This window comes from Brassica napus, chromosome C9, assembly GCF_020379485.1.
Source record: "Brassica napus cultivar Da-Ae chromosome C9, Da-Ae, whole genome shotgun sequence".
Lineage (NCBI taxonomy): Eukaryota > Viridiplantae > Streptophyta > Magnoliopsida > Brassicales > Brassicaceae > Brassica > Brassica napus.
The window spans coordinates 30,056,489-30,071,074 of record NC_063452.1 but is presented as its reverse complement, the minus strand read 5'-3'; the positions used below and the strand labels follow the sequence as shown (position 1 = coordinate 30,071,074).

The 14,586-nt window shown below is 38.2% G+C and overlaps 1 protein-coding gene across 2 annotated transcripts; it reads left to right on the top strand.

The window, feature by feature from the left end:
* The first annotated feature begins 1,558 nt into the window (after window positions 1-1,558).
* BNAC09G24360D (GTP-binding protein BRASSINAZOLE INSENSITIVE PALE GREEN 2, chloroplastic) lies at window positions 1,559-4,270 on the top strand. 2 transcript variants are annotated; one of them, XM_013893782.3, is made up of 4 exons: window positions 1,559-2,843; window positions 2,911-3,078; window positions 3,285-3,685; window positions 3,912-4,270. In XM_013893782.3, the coding sequence occupies exons 1-3, from the start codon at window positions 1,665-1,667 to the stop codon at window positions 3,657-3,659; spliced, it is 1,722 nt and encodes a 573-aa protein (XP_013749236.1). In that variant the 5' UTR covers window positions 1,559-1,664; the 3' UTR covers window positions 3,660-3,685; window positions 3,912-4,270. The 2 variants fall into 2 exon arrangements, with proteins under 2 accessions (XP_013749236.1, XP_048624563.1); XM_048768606.1 differs by having other exon boundaries at window positions 3,285-4,270.
* Window positions 4,271-14,586: the final 10,316 nt, after the last annotated feature.

Here is a 14,586-nt window from a genome sequence, read left to right as displayed (position 1 = left end):
AAAGCCAATAGAATTAAAAAAATTCTCTGGAGCCAAACTTAAAACATAAACAACAGAGGCTGTTGCCATCTCTTCGTCTAGTCTCACTCTCCCAAAGCTCTCGTCATCTACGCGTGGTCTCTCTGTTTTGGCGTCCGGCTAGCGTGTGAGCGCGAGCATCCGCACCCGAGGCTTCCCTTTCTCTTTCCCTCCTCCACTTGTTTCTTCCCAGCCGATATGTTTGCGTTTCTGGGGTTGAGCTTTGTCTCCAGTAAGAGCTCTGCTCGAGAAGAGCTAAAGATGGCGGCGATTCGGTTTCTTATAGTCACCAGGCGAGGTTGTGGTAGTGGTTTCCGGTGGTTGGAGTCGGCGTTTAGGATCGTAAGGAACATATCATAAATTTAATTTATCAGATTTTTCTCTTGGTTATCATCTCTCTTTGCGAAGGAGCGAAGGTTCGATATTCCCCAGTAGTGATTTGTCGCTTTTTATGGTGGTGAAATTGTACGGTTCTCAGCGGTTGATTTTTGTGTTCTCCTCGGCGTTGAGGAGTACTAATATCTATCTGATGTTGCTGACCCAGCTCCGGAAGGTTAGTCTACCTCGGAGGTATGTTATGGGTCAAGGTATGCAAGAGGGATGGTGCTCAACTCTATCAGACGCGTGAGGGAAGAACAGCTTGAATGGTAGTCATTTATGGCTTCACAATGGCTGTTCGTCGTCTCTCATCACGGTGGATCTCCTTTGCTCTGTCTCTCTGTAGTCCTTCAGGAAGTTGGCGGCGGCCTTCATTCTAGTGGTGTCTCCTGGTTTAATTTGTGTGCCTCTTTCCATTGACCCCAAAAAGTAGCTTTACAAGTCTCAGTCAACTGCTTCTCGGTTCTCGATAGGCAGCAAATGTATTGGCGGTTTGGGCATTTGTTCTGTGTCGCTTCGTGTCAACATTCGGTTGTTTTGCACATCCCAGTGCCATTGGTGTTTCGCTTGTTCATCTTGGTAGTGCGGTTAGCTCTCTGTGCAGGTTCAAAGACATTTCTAGGAAGAGTTTGGAGACAAATTTAAACCCGGTTTCTTGCATATCTCGGCGTTTGAGGAACTTTGTACAGGAAAGTCTTGACATTTTACTCAGGTGTGCTGTCCTAGACCTTTAGCTACTCGTTCGCCATGCTCATAATTGTTATGAAGATTACAAGCCCAATAAGTTCATCGGAAGTTAGCTACGCCAAAAGTGACATGAGAAGCCCGACATCTGAGTATATGAAGTGAATCTTACCTTCTTGTGGTTCTAGCTAATGGTTGAGAACAGTTTTTAATTCTCTAGGATTTTGGTAACCTACTAGGAGAACATTTTAGGAACCGTTATTATTTTGTTCGAGTCACTTTGTAAGTCAAATCCTTAATTATCCCCGTGTTTCGGGTTCTGTAAAATTTCAATTTCAATTAGAAAAACAGAGGCTAAAGTAAAACCTGATACAGCCTAGAATTGAATAACATAAAACTTTTATATAGTTTATACGGGGACCCTAGTTTACGAAAGCATTATTATTGATGTACTTATTTGTGAAATAAAAAATATCACAGATACTCTTTTGCAATTACCCCAAACAAAACACACTCGTCTTCCTTGTCTCCTCAAAAACCCTAAATCCCAATAATATCTCCGTCCACGATCACGCCGGAGAGAAATGCTTGCGAAAGCAGCAAGAGAGCTTTCTTCATCGAAGCTTAAACCTTTATTCGCTCTTTCTCTCTCCTCCTTGAAATCTTCCACATGGACTGAAACAAACACTTCCAATAGATCGAAATCACCATTCCTCCTTCTCCTTCCGCGTTACTCTTCAACTAATGTTCCGCCGCTTACCCGAGATGGGAACTACAGCGATGCCACTTCAGCCACCGTCTCCGTTTGCCCAGGCTGCGGAGTTCATATGCAGAACTCGAATCCCAAACATCCAGGTTTCTTCATCCGACCATCGATCGAGAAACAGAACAGCGGTTCGGTTCTTCGTAACCTCGTACCAATCTCACAGGAGCCCGAGATCACCAATTCAATCAAACATGGGCTTCTCGTTGAACCAAACAGTTCCGACATAAGCCCTAAAGACGATGAAACAGGAAGACCCTTGGTCTGCGCGAGGTGTCATTCACTCAGACACTACGGGAGAGTTAAAGATCCAACGGTGGAGAATCTACTTCCGGATTTCGATTTCGATCATACGGTGGGAAGACGATTAGGTTCCGCTTCCGGTGCTCGAACCGTCGTTCTGATGGTCGTCGACGCTTCAGATTTCGACGGGTCATTCCCAAAGAGAGTCGCGAAGCTCGTGTCGAGAACCATCGATGAGAACAACACAGCGTGGAAAGAAGGGAGGTCAGGTAACGTCCCTAGAGTCGTCGTCGTGGTGACTAAGATCGATTTACTACCGAGCTCCTTGTCTCCGACGAGGTTTGAGCAATGGGTGAGACAAAGAGCTCGCGAGGGAGGGTTAAGCAAGATCACGAAGCTGCATTTCGTTAGCCCTGTGAAGAACTGGGGGATCAAGGATATGGTGGAAGACGTGGCGGCCATGGCTGGGAAGAGAGGACAGGTCTGGGCTGTTGGGTCCCAGAACGCCGGGAAGAGCACTCTGATCAACGCCGTTGGGAAGGTGTTTGGCGGGAAAGTTTGGCACTTGACGGAGGCTCCGGTGCCAGGAACGACTTTGGGGATCGTCAGGGTGGAAGGTGTTTTGCCTTTTGAGGCGAAGCTCTTTGATACTCCAGGGTTGCTGAATCCGCATCAGATCACGACTAGGCTCACGAGAGAGGAGCAGAAACTTGTTCAGATCAGCAAGGAGCTTAAGCCTAGGACTTACAGGATCAAGGTTTGGCTCAATAACATTCTCCTGTGTAACAATAGTTCCTTGTTGTTGAGTGAGTGTTAATTTGCAGGAAGGTTATACGGTTCATATCGGTGGGCTAATGAGACTTGACATTGATGAGTCTTCCGTAGATTCTATGTATGTAACAGTATGGGCGTCTTCTTCTGTTCCCCTTCACATGGGGAAGAAGGAGAATGCATACAAAACACTTGAGGAACACTTCGGTTCTCGATTGCAGGTAAAAAACCTTTGTTCTTGAGGATACAAATATATTATGATGAATTTCTTGATTGAACACCATATAGATTACAACTTTCCTTTTCTGTAAAACATAACTTGAAGTAGTTAAACACTTGAGGGGTCGTTTTGGTATCCCCATATCATTATATTGACCTCCTCTTCATATAAGTCTTCACCTTTTTTGCATTATGATTCTTGATGAAGCCGCCGATTGGGGAGAAGAGGGTTGAAGAGATGGGGAAATGGGTGAGGAAGGAGTTCCGAGTGAGTGGGAGCAGTTGGGACGCAAGTTCAGTGGATATTGCTGTTTCGGGTCTCGGTTGGTTTGCTATAGGGCTCAAAGGAAACGCGGTATTAGGTGTGTGGACTCACGAAGGGATTGATGTCTTTCTCCGTGACTCATTGGTTCCACAACGAGCGCGCACTTTCGAAGACTCTGGTTTCACTGTCTCGAAGATCGTTGCCAAAGCTGATAGAGATTTTAATATAAATCACAAGGAGAAACGGAGACTCAACAAGAAGTCCACTTCTTCAGATTCTGTGTCGGACATAGAAAATTGCCAAGAGGTGTCCTTGTAGTAAAGTCACAGCCTTTCAGATCTAAGTTAAGTTGTTTTATTTTCTTTGCTTGTTGAATTTACTTGGTTCTGTGAATTTCACCAAGGCTGATGTTTCTGTTTTCCTCCTAGCTTTTTTTTTTATTCATTAAAAAGGTTCGTTTCCCACCACGTGTTTTACGAAAAACTGTTTCTGAACGCTAGAGTTGAATAATCCTTTGATTGTAGCATCTACAAATTTAGCTCAGTGACCGATCGATATGATATTCCACAGGTTTGCTTGTTTGAGTCCATATTGGGCCGGAATGTTGAATCGACGGGTAAACAAGAGAGTTACCTTCCCCTCGACTCACTTGATGCATCAGGATGATGCCATCTGTACAAAGGACGTTTGTAAGAACTAAGAACTGAGTGAATAGAAATCAAGAAAGTTCTTCATTGTCCTCCAGGTTTTGGTTCTATTCTATTATCAAAACAAACATTTATATTTTTCTGTAGAAAAACAAAATTTTAAAACGCAAGAACACATAAAAGGATGATCAATGATGCAACGTCCTTGATGAAACATATGTAAACATTCAGGCATCTTAATGATGTTTCCATACAAACTGAACATGCTGTCGCTTTTTTTTTCTTCTTCTTCCAAATCAATTGATTTCCACTCTCTGTTTGTCCACCAGTCTTTGTAACACATGATCAGAAGCAGATCTTTACGAAACAAATAACAGACGGCCGTAATAAAAACCAAACCTTTCTGATCAACAAGACGTGGACCAACAAGGGAGCTGTAAATGGACGAGTCGATCTCGGATCAGCCAGAAATGAGATGGAACTATGCAATTTGGTGGGGAAATGAAGAATGAGAGTGATGAAGATGATCCAGAGCTGGAAATGACTATGGAAGGACATTTTGTTCGACCAAATGAGAGCAAAAAACATCATAGATGCATCAAAAGAAACTTGGAACGGGAAGATGGACGAAATGGGCTATCGACGGGATTAATGGAGTTTATCGATCAAGTTAAAGATCCACTTGTGTTTACACTTGGGCCAATAACTAAATTACGATGAGCCTAGGGGCTTTGGTTCGACTTGTGCAAGAGGGGAAGGCCGGCTTGACATAAGAGTCGATCCATTGCTACCATTACTCGGTTTACAACCTTAAGTAATAAACCAAGTTAAATTAGGATTAGATAAGTGTAAATCTATTTGGCTTTTATTTTGGTTTTCATAGATAAAGATAGAATTAGTGTTTTACTTAATGTCGGTTTAGAAAGCAAATATAAAACGTTGAATTGAAAACATAACTTTTCAGCTTTAATCTTTTTTTTAAGAATCCAAGAATTTTTTTTTTTGAATTATACAGGGGTATCCTGGCCCCATAGAAGTGGTCCAGACTAATCATGTGTTGCCACGTGTCGGTCTCATGTCCCTGGCGATGCCGAAATGTTAATTCCCCAGTGGTCGGGACTCGAATGCCTTCACCATATTAAGCTTTTTTCCTCAAGTCAATCAATCACCTCCAGGCCACAAGTGAATCCAAGTATTCTTGCCTTCTTTGTTCAACTCAAGAACTTTGATCTCGATCACTAGAAGGGAAACCTTCCATTACGTGAGGCTCAGAACTACAAACAGGGTTACTCCTGTAGGTTATTGATTTTTGAGTCGATACAACACACAAAAATCTCCCTCATCCGAGTGTGAAGCCACCGATCTTGCAAACAAGTGCTAGTAGCCTTGAGATCAAACCATCATCCACCCATCTTTCAAGAGATCAAAGGGAAGCATACGACCGGGGCCCGTATCAAGCTCTTTACGAAACAAATAACAGACGGCCATAACGAAAACCGAACCTTTCTGATCAAAAAGATGTGGACCCACAAAAGAAAACTTGTGCGAATGGAAGCACATTCAAGAGCGATCTTTTGACGTTAATAAAAACAACCAACAAGAATATACACAAAGACCCAATAGAGAGTAGATGTTCTCTCACACATATTCAACGTCAATTAGAAGATTTTAGGTGGATAGTTGCCTTCTTTGACCAGATCCAGATACATGGATGCTAGCATTGTAAAGGTAAGCAGTCTTAGAACCATCATGACCAACGTAACTGTCATCGTCATGATCGCCAAACTCCACATCCGCTCCATGTCTCTTTTGTTTGAGCTTAGAAGTCATGCGTATTTCAATGGAAGTTATATAGGTGAAATTGTGAATGCCTATGTAGACTCTTTATGGCAACCCATTTGTTTGTTCATTTCTCACATTTGAATTTATATATTTATGGAAACTAATTATGTGTGATTAACTGAACGAAACTACAAGGCTATGGAAGTTGTAAAGATATTTCTGGGTAGTTTCATATTCAAACAATAAAAATAATCATCTTCATAGTTTTTTTTTTTTGAACAATAAAAATATGTTTTTCTTAGTTTTATTTTCAAAAATAAAAATAATCATTTAAGGGTAGCTGTAAAAGAAATTAATAAAGAGTAGTTACATATATGGATTCAGTAAATAATTATAAGAACATGAAATTAATAAGAGTAGTTTTGATTATGTGAAAAATTGTTTAATTTAAAAACAAATATAACTTTAAAGTCTTGACACTTTGTTGTATTTACTTAAATTGTATAAATTTTATAATTTCAAATTTCCCGCATTTTATTTAAACTCTATAAATTTTATCGTTTCAAATTTTCCCCAGTTTTATTTAAACTCCAGTCATATGGTTTCAAAATTCTCGCGTTTCTAGTTAACATTTATAACTTCAAAATTCCTGCGTTTTAACCAAAAAAAAGTAAAATAAAACAATTATATGTGACTTATAATTTGTTCATCTGATCATCTTTTTGCATAAAATTTTGAAAGAATTTGACAATAGGCTTTTGATCTTATTTTTTTTTTTCTAGAAAAGAGTCTACATGATGAAAGGCATTGATACACCTTCAATTGCTTTATTCCCTCGGCTCCGTAACCCCAAGCATTTTGTATTTAAAAATTACAAACTTTATAAATTTCATTATATACAGAGCCATAAGCATAAATATACACATAAACCCAATCAAGAGTAAATGCGGGTACACATAGTTAGAGAACGTCAATTTGAAGGTTTTAACTAGATAGTCTCCTTCTTTGACCAATTACAGATTCATGGATGCTACCATTGTAACGGTTAAGCAGTCTTAAAACCATAACCACCATAAGTTTCATCGTCATGATCACCAAAATCCACATGCTCTCCATGTCTCTCTCGTTTCTTTGGGTTTAGATGTCATGTGTAATCCAATGGTCCAATGGAAGTTATATAGGTGAAATGGTGTACACTGTTTATGGCAACCTATTTGTTTGTATATTTCTCACATATGACTAGCTACAATTCATGTTTATAGAAACTGAGTTATGAGTGATTAATTGATTGAAGCTACAACATATGCAATTTGAAGTATTTCTTGGATAATTTCATATACAAACAAACTAAAAATAATCTTTTATAAGAGTAATTGTAAGAAATATTAATAAAGGGTAGTTACATATGGATTCAGATCATTCGTGTAATATTACTCAAATCCTGTTTTGGTAATATTTATATTGACTCAATAAAAAAACAGAATATATTGACCACAATTTCTCTTTATTGAATCAATATAGATATTACCAAAACAACATAATCGGAATTGACGTAATATTACACGAATTATTTACTGATCCATATGTAATAACCCTTTATTAATTCTCATTAGAGTTATACTTATAAAAGATTATTTTTAGTTTGTTTGTATATGAAATTACCCGATCAATAACTTAAATTACACATGTTATAGCTTCGTTCAAATAATCATTCATACTTCAATTTCTATAAACATATGAATAGCGAGTCAAATGTGAGAAATACACAAACAAATGAATTGCCAAAAACGGTGTACACAATTTCACCTCTATATCTTCCATTAGAATACACATGACTTCTAAGCCCAAAGAAATGAGAGAGCCATGGAGAGAATGTGGAATTTGGTGATCATGACGATACTTATGGTGGTGATGGTTTTAAAACTGCTTACCATTACAATGGTAGCATCCATGAATCTGTAATTGGTCAAAGAAGGCAACTATCTACTTAAAACGTTGGTTGGGTCTATGTGTATATTTATGTTTAGTGTCTTAAATTTATGTACAGCAGTAAATGTCCATCATTCATTGGGGGAACCATATAAACATTATCAATTTCCCTATATAAAGCCATAAACATAAATATACACAAAGACCCAATAAAGAGTAGACGTTCTCACACATTGTCAACGTCAATTTGAAGATTTTAAGTGGATGGTTGCCTTTTTTGACCAGATCCAGATACATGGATGCTAGCATTGTAAAGGTAATCAGTCTTAGAACCATCATGACCAACGTAACGTCTATCATCGTCATGATCGCCAAACTCCACATGCGCTTCATGTCTCTTTTGTTTGAGCTTAGAAGTCATCTTTATTTCAATGGAAGTTATATAGGTGAAATTGTGAATACTTATGTAAACATTTTATGGCAACCCATTTGTTTGTTCATTTCTCTCATTTAACTTTATATAATTTATATATTTATTGAAACTAATTATGTGTGATTAATTGAACGAAGCTACAAGGCTATGTTTATATGTGTATATAGAAACTAATTATGTGTGATTAATTGTGAATTACGTTGGTCACTTTTGAACGAAGTTGTAAAAATATTTCTGGGGTAGTTTCAAATTCAAACACTAAAAATAATGATTTTAATAGTTATTTATTTATTTATTTTGAACAATAAAAATAATATTTTAAGGGTAACAGTAATATACAGTTTCATTCATGTATTTTAATAGAGTTTAAATCTAAACACAATTCATTTTTTTCGAATAATGATTATAAATTCTATTTTAAAATCTAGTGTTATTCAATGAATGATTTAGCTCCAGTTTTTTAAAAAGTCTAGTGCTATTCAACTTATATGGATTTTTTTAAAATTTTGTATTTTGGATTGATTTCAAATGGTCTCTTATGAAGTCTCATGAATAAATGATTGAACTCCAAATCCAATGCATTCTGTATAGATTTTAGAATCCATCAACTTAAACTATAAAATTTTAAAATTTGATAGATTACAAAACATTAATAATTTATTTTAAATCACTAATTGAATAACACCCCCTAACAAAGAGTAGTTACATATAGATTCAGTAAATAATTTAAAAAACAAAAATTAATAAATAGACGTTAAATTTTGTAGATAATTAGGGTTTTTTTTAACCAACAGAAGCTTTATTAAACTAAATCGTAAAAGGATAATACAAGAAATTAATCAACCAAACATGGGGAATATGGAAAAACACAGTATAACTACTTTGTTGCAGAGCTTGTTTAGCAAGAGCATCAGCAGCTTGATTCCTTTTCCTATTCACATAATCCAACGAACTTTCCGGTAGAAGCTCCATCCAATAACGAATATCACACAAAAGATTCCCCAAATCCACATGATCCTTCACTTGGTTAATAATCGTACATAACTCCTGATTATCACCTTCAAACCATACCCTTCTCCAATCCCTAACCACATTTGCTGCTAAAAGAAATGCTAAAGCCTCCTCTTCTAGCGATGTCTGCATCTTTTTTACTTGAACACATCCCGCTCCCAAGAATATTCCTTTATCATCCCTTAAAATTCACCCAATACCAGCTTGAGAGTTTCTAGAACTAGAGCTGTAATCAAAATTACACTTGACCAAATCTCTTGGTGGAGGATCCCATTTATACAATTTTACAGGATGTCTTCTTGGTACTAAAGTAGTATGAATATCATTTCTATGCCATTCCATATTAGCATCAATAGCACAACGAACATCTTCAATAGAATGTACATTCCTCTTGTCGAAAAGATACTCATTTCTTGACTTCCATACTACCCAAAGAATCCAAAACACCAACAATCTGTTACTCTCATACTCTGAAAAAGACTCCAAAAACGCAAATAATGTCGTTAAATTATCTTCCAAATTTGACGAAAAACATGGGAAGGGAGAATACCCGAGCATCTCCACACAGCCGTTGAATGAGGGAACAAAAACAAGACATGATTAATTGTCTCATCCTCCTGACAACATGTTGTAGGGGGGGGGGGGGGGGTAACCCACGAATTGGTTGAATGGTGGAACCAAGCTTAAATCGGATCGACCAAAGATGTGGCCGATTGGTCGATATGGCCGGATTATGACTTGATAACCTGAAACAAAGGGGGATGGCAGAATCAATGGGGGGGGGGGGGGGGGGGGGTAACCCACGAATTGGTTGAATGGTGGAACCAAGCTTAAATCGGATCGACCAAAGATGTGGCCAATTGGTCGATATGGCCGGATTATGACTTGATAACCTGAAACAAAGGGGGATGAAATGAGATGCGGTTTATGATATGAACAAAACAAGACAAATAAGAAAAGGGAAAGGGATAGAATGGCGGAATCAAGCTGCTGGTTGTATAACACTCTCAGCTTGATCAATCGATGGACTTGAAGTGGAATTGCGGATGAGGGCTTGATTGAATCTCTCAATCTGGTGGTATGATGGAACGAATTGATTGACTCTCTCAATCTGTGTACTGAGCTTATTTGATTTGCACAAATAAATTAGACTCACGAAATCAATAGAACAACAAAGAATCTATCTTTGAATCCTAAAGACCAATATTTTATACAAAGAACAACTTTGATAAAACTGAATAAAACTTTTATTAACTTGGTGATTGAGGGTTCTCTTTACAATGCACGTCAAGAAGCTTATATAATGCTCAGAGACAAATGTCCTAATGTTCTAAAACAAATAGAAAAGGAAACAAATCAAAACTAAGAAAAAAATCGAAAACTAGCCGTTGGAGCCTTTTGCGGGATTTTGGCTCCAAGTTAAGAATCTGATCTTTCTTGAACCTGGAAGGCTTTAGGGGATAACTAAGCTTCCTGGGAACCTTCTTGACGGATTGAAAGGTTCTGATCTCGTTCATAGCTTGATAGAAAAAGATCTGTTGGACATTAATGTCGGTTTGCTCCAAATAAGACAGTTTTGTGTTAATGATGATCCTCATGATCCTATGTGGGCTGGTGCATGAAATGAACTCATAGAACTCCTCTGGCTCGTGCATAATGTCCTATGAAAGCTTTGGTTTAGTCTTGATGTCTTCTGGTCGGAATTGATTGGCTTGGAAGAGATTAAACCGAAAGATTGTCCAATCTTTCCATAAATGGCTCCGGGTGGGTTTGAGAAATTTTTCAAGGATCCGCCAGATCCTATGGGTTCTGGTGCAGCTAAGGACTTCTGGAATACCTCCTTATTGGTTAAGATGATTTCCTGGTTCCCATAAATAGTTCTGGGTCGAACCAAGCTGAATTGGTTGAAGACTTTCCATAGATGGCGTCAGTTTGGCCGGTTCTGGGAAATTGATCATAACTCCTAATTTTCGTAGCCATTTCTCCTGATCTTGGGCTTTCTGGAAATCTGAGAGATCCCTCTTGAATTCTATAATGGGATTTGCTCAGGACGCTCCTTCCTTGAGCTTGAATCTCCTTCTAAAGTTGGGTACTCGCAGATGGACGGACTGAGAAACCTCTGACTTGTAAAATTCATAACTTTCTGGTCAGTGAAGCTTCTCTTGAAATTCCAAGCCTCAATGACTCCTTGATGAGTTGGACTTCTTGTAAAATTGGTTTCATAGTTAAAATCCTTCTGGTTGTCGAGATAAGTGCCTTGGACCGAACATCTGTTGCTGGTGTCTCCTAGGTGGCCGGTTTGGAAGGATTTGTGAGACTCTGGTCGAACCACAGAATTCAGGGATACAACACAACATCTGTGACAAGTAGGATAAATGTTAATTATACTTGTACATAACTTTGTATAAGTAGGAAGAGCTCCTGAAACAACCCTCCATAAGAAATGTTTGATCTTTGGAAGAATATTAAGTCTCCAAATGTTACGCTTAATATCCAAAGAATCTTCAGGTCTAATGATTTCATCGCCATCATGGTATAAATGAGTAGCTGCCCAATAGCCCGAATTGAATGTATACCTCATATCCTTCGTGAATGGCCAAATCAACTTATATTTAGTAGCAAATCTAGACAGGTTTATCTTTAGAGTCCGAGCAATGTTTAATGGCTTCAGCAATTGTTCCAGTTTCAACACATTCCAAGAACAAGTGTCTTTATCAATAAACTCTTCCACCCTCTTGTTTTGATTATAAGAAACATCTTTATCAATAAAATCTTCCACCCTCTTGTTTTGATTATAAGAAACATGTATTAATTTACAAAGAGGGATCACCGGTGACCAATGATCAAGCCACACATTGGTATTTCTTCCATCACCAATCATTTTACGGAGACCCTGTTGAAGTAGGTCTTTTCCTACTTGAATAGACTTATAGCCATAAGAGGCATACTTAAGATTTGAAGACTATAAAAAAGTCGACGAATGATGGTATCTTTCTTTGTATAATGTACTAATAAGAGAGTTTGGATTTTTCCAGATCCGCCATGCTTTTTTTGCAAGCAACACTTTATTCAAACTGTACAAATCTCGGAAACCCATACCTCCCTCCTTCTTCGGTAGACATAACCTCTTCCAAGAAAACCATAAGATTTTCCTTCTTTCATCTCCTTTACCCCACCAAAATTCTGATAAGATTGCATTGATTTCATCACACGTAGTTTTTGGAAGAAGAAAGCAACTCATTGGATACACCGGCTTAGCTTGAAGAACAGATTTTATTAACACCTCCTTACCAGCCTGAGATAGAAACTGATTATGCCAATGAGAGGTTATAGAATTGATATTCTGAACAATCCCATCAAAATCCTTAACTTAACTCTTTCCAAATTGCTCAGGAAGTCCAAGGTACTTCCCTCCTCCACCAGTAACATGAATATTCAAAATACCCCGAATTCTTGCTCTCTTTTGATGATCCACTTTCGTACCAAAAATGATTGAAGATTTCTCCTAATTAACCTTCTGGCCAAATGCCTTTTCATAGGTATCTATACCAACCATACAAGATGCATTATCTTCAGTGGCTTGACAAAAAATAATGAATCATCAGCAAATAAGAGATAAAAAAACCCGATGGGCAGCGCCTAGCTAGTTTCATACCCTGAAACTTATTTATTCTTTGAGCCTGATCAATCATCTGACTAAGAGCCTCTGCACAAAGAAGAAATAAGTATGGAGATAACGTGTCACCTTGTCGTATACCTCTTAATGGCTTGATCTCTCCAAATGGTACTCCATTAATCAGAACAGAATAAGTCACAGATGTAATACAAGACATTACCCAAGAGATAGAAGTAATATGAAATCCCAGCTTCTGCATAATAGCTTCCAGAAAACTCCACTCTACTCGATCATAGGCTTTACTAATATCAGTCTTGATTGCCACATATTTTTCAGAACAGTATCTTTTCGATTTCATTGCGCTTATCAACTCACGAGCCACTAAAATGTTATCTGAAATTTGTCTTCTTGGAACAAATGCAGCCTGAGATTATGAGATTACTACTTCCAAATACCATTGTAGTCGCAGACCCAAAACTTTCGAAATCAATTTATATGCCACGGAACACAAACTTATAGGCCGATAATCACACATACTTTCTGCCTCCGGGAAGTTCAGTATAAGACATATATTAGTATGATTTTAATCCCACTGTCCACCACACCAGTTTCAAAGAATAAAATGCTACAGTAAAACCATCTGGACCAGGGCCTCTATCAGCTCTAATTAAATCCAAAGCTTCTTTAATCTCTTCAACTTTGATAAGAGCAATAAGTCTAGCATTCATCTCCATCGTAACCTTTGGCTGAATATTAGGCAGACACTCATCAAGGGATATTATCGGAGATGAAGAAAACATATCCTTGAAATATTCTTCAGCAACTTTAGCTATTGTCTCTTCCTGTGAATGAACAATTCCATATTTATCCCTCATTTTTGAGATTTTGTTCGTGCTTTTCTTTATTTTGGTTAATCCATGATAAAAAGGAGTGTTACGATCACCAAGATTTAACCACCGATTTCTGCTTTTCAGCTTCCAGTACTCTTCTTCATTACCTTAGGTATTGGGTGACCCATACACACATGGCAAATAGAACTGAAAACATTGATATTCAACATGCAAATCTACAAGGCGAACATCATTGGAAATACAAGAAACAGAAAGGAAAGACTTCCAAAAGAGAGCTAATCCACCACTTAAGCCAACTGGTGGTATAAGGATCATATGATCAAAACTAAGATAAACTCCAACATCTCTAACATAATTATTATCTTGCTTGGTTTCAATCAGGAACAACAGGTCTGGATGATACAATCTTTGCATCTCCTTCAGACGTCGAACTGTCAAGCGTTGTCCCAAAGCGCCTCTGTCGATCTGTGAAGTGCTTTCGTGATCCTTATCCTGACCATAGTCCTCCTGCAACTTCCTAAGAGCATTAAACTCAGCAGACAACCTTATTCTTCCCACCGGAAACTTGTCAATCACCTCCTCATCAAACTCCTCTCTGTTGCGTTTTCCTAAACAAGTATCAGATGAAAGAGATAGCTGACCATCAACCTCCATACACTAATTTGTATCGTCCTGAAGAAAAGAACCATACTGACTGACATCAACATCAGCATACCTACGGGCCTCCCATTCCAGAATAACATGGTCACTATCTTCATCTGATTCCTTCTCCACCTCTTCCTTAACATGACTTTCAGTTCCTTGATTCTGATGAGAAGAAGTACTCTCCTCTAGCAGAGAATCAATGAAGTCATTCCTCCTCTTCGTTCTAACCACACCCACTCTTCTTTCATACTCTTTTTGGACCTCTTCCATTGGAGCATGCGACCAAAAGTTTTGCAGAAGGCCAACATGAGATCCTATAGCAGAATCTCCA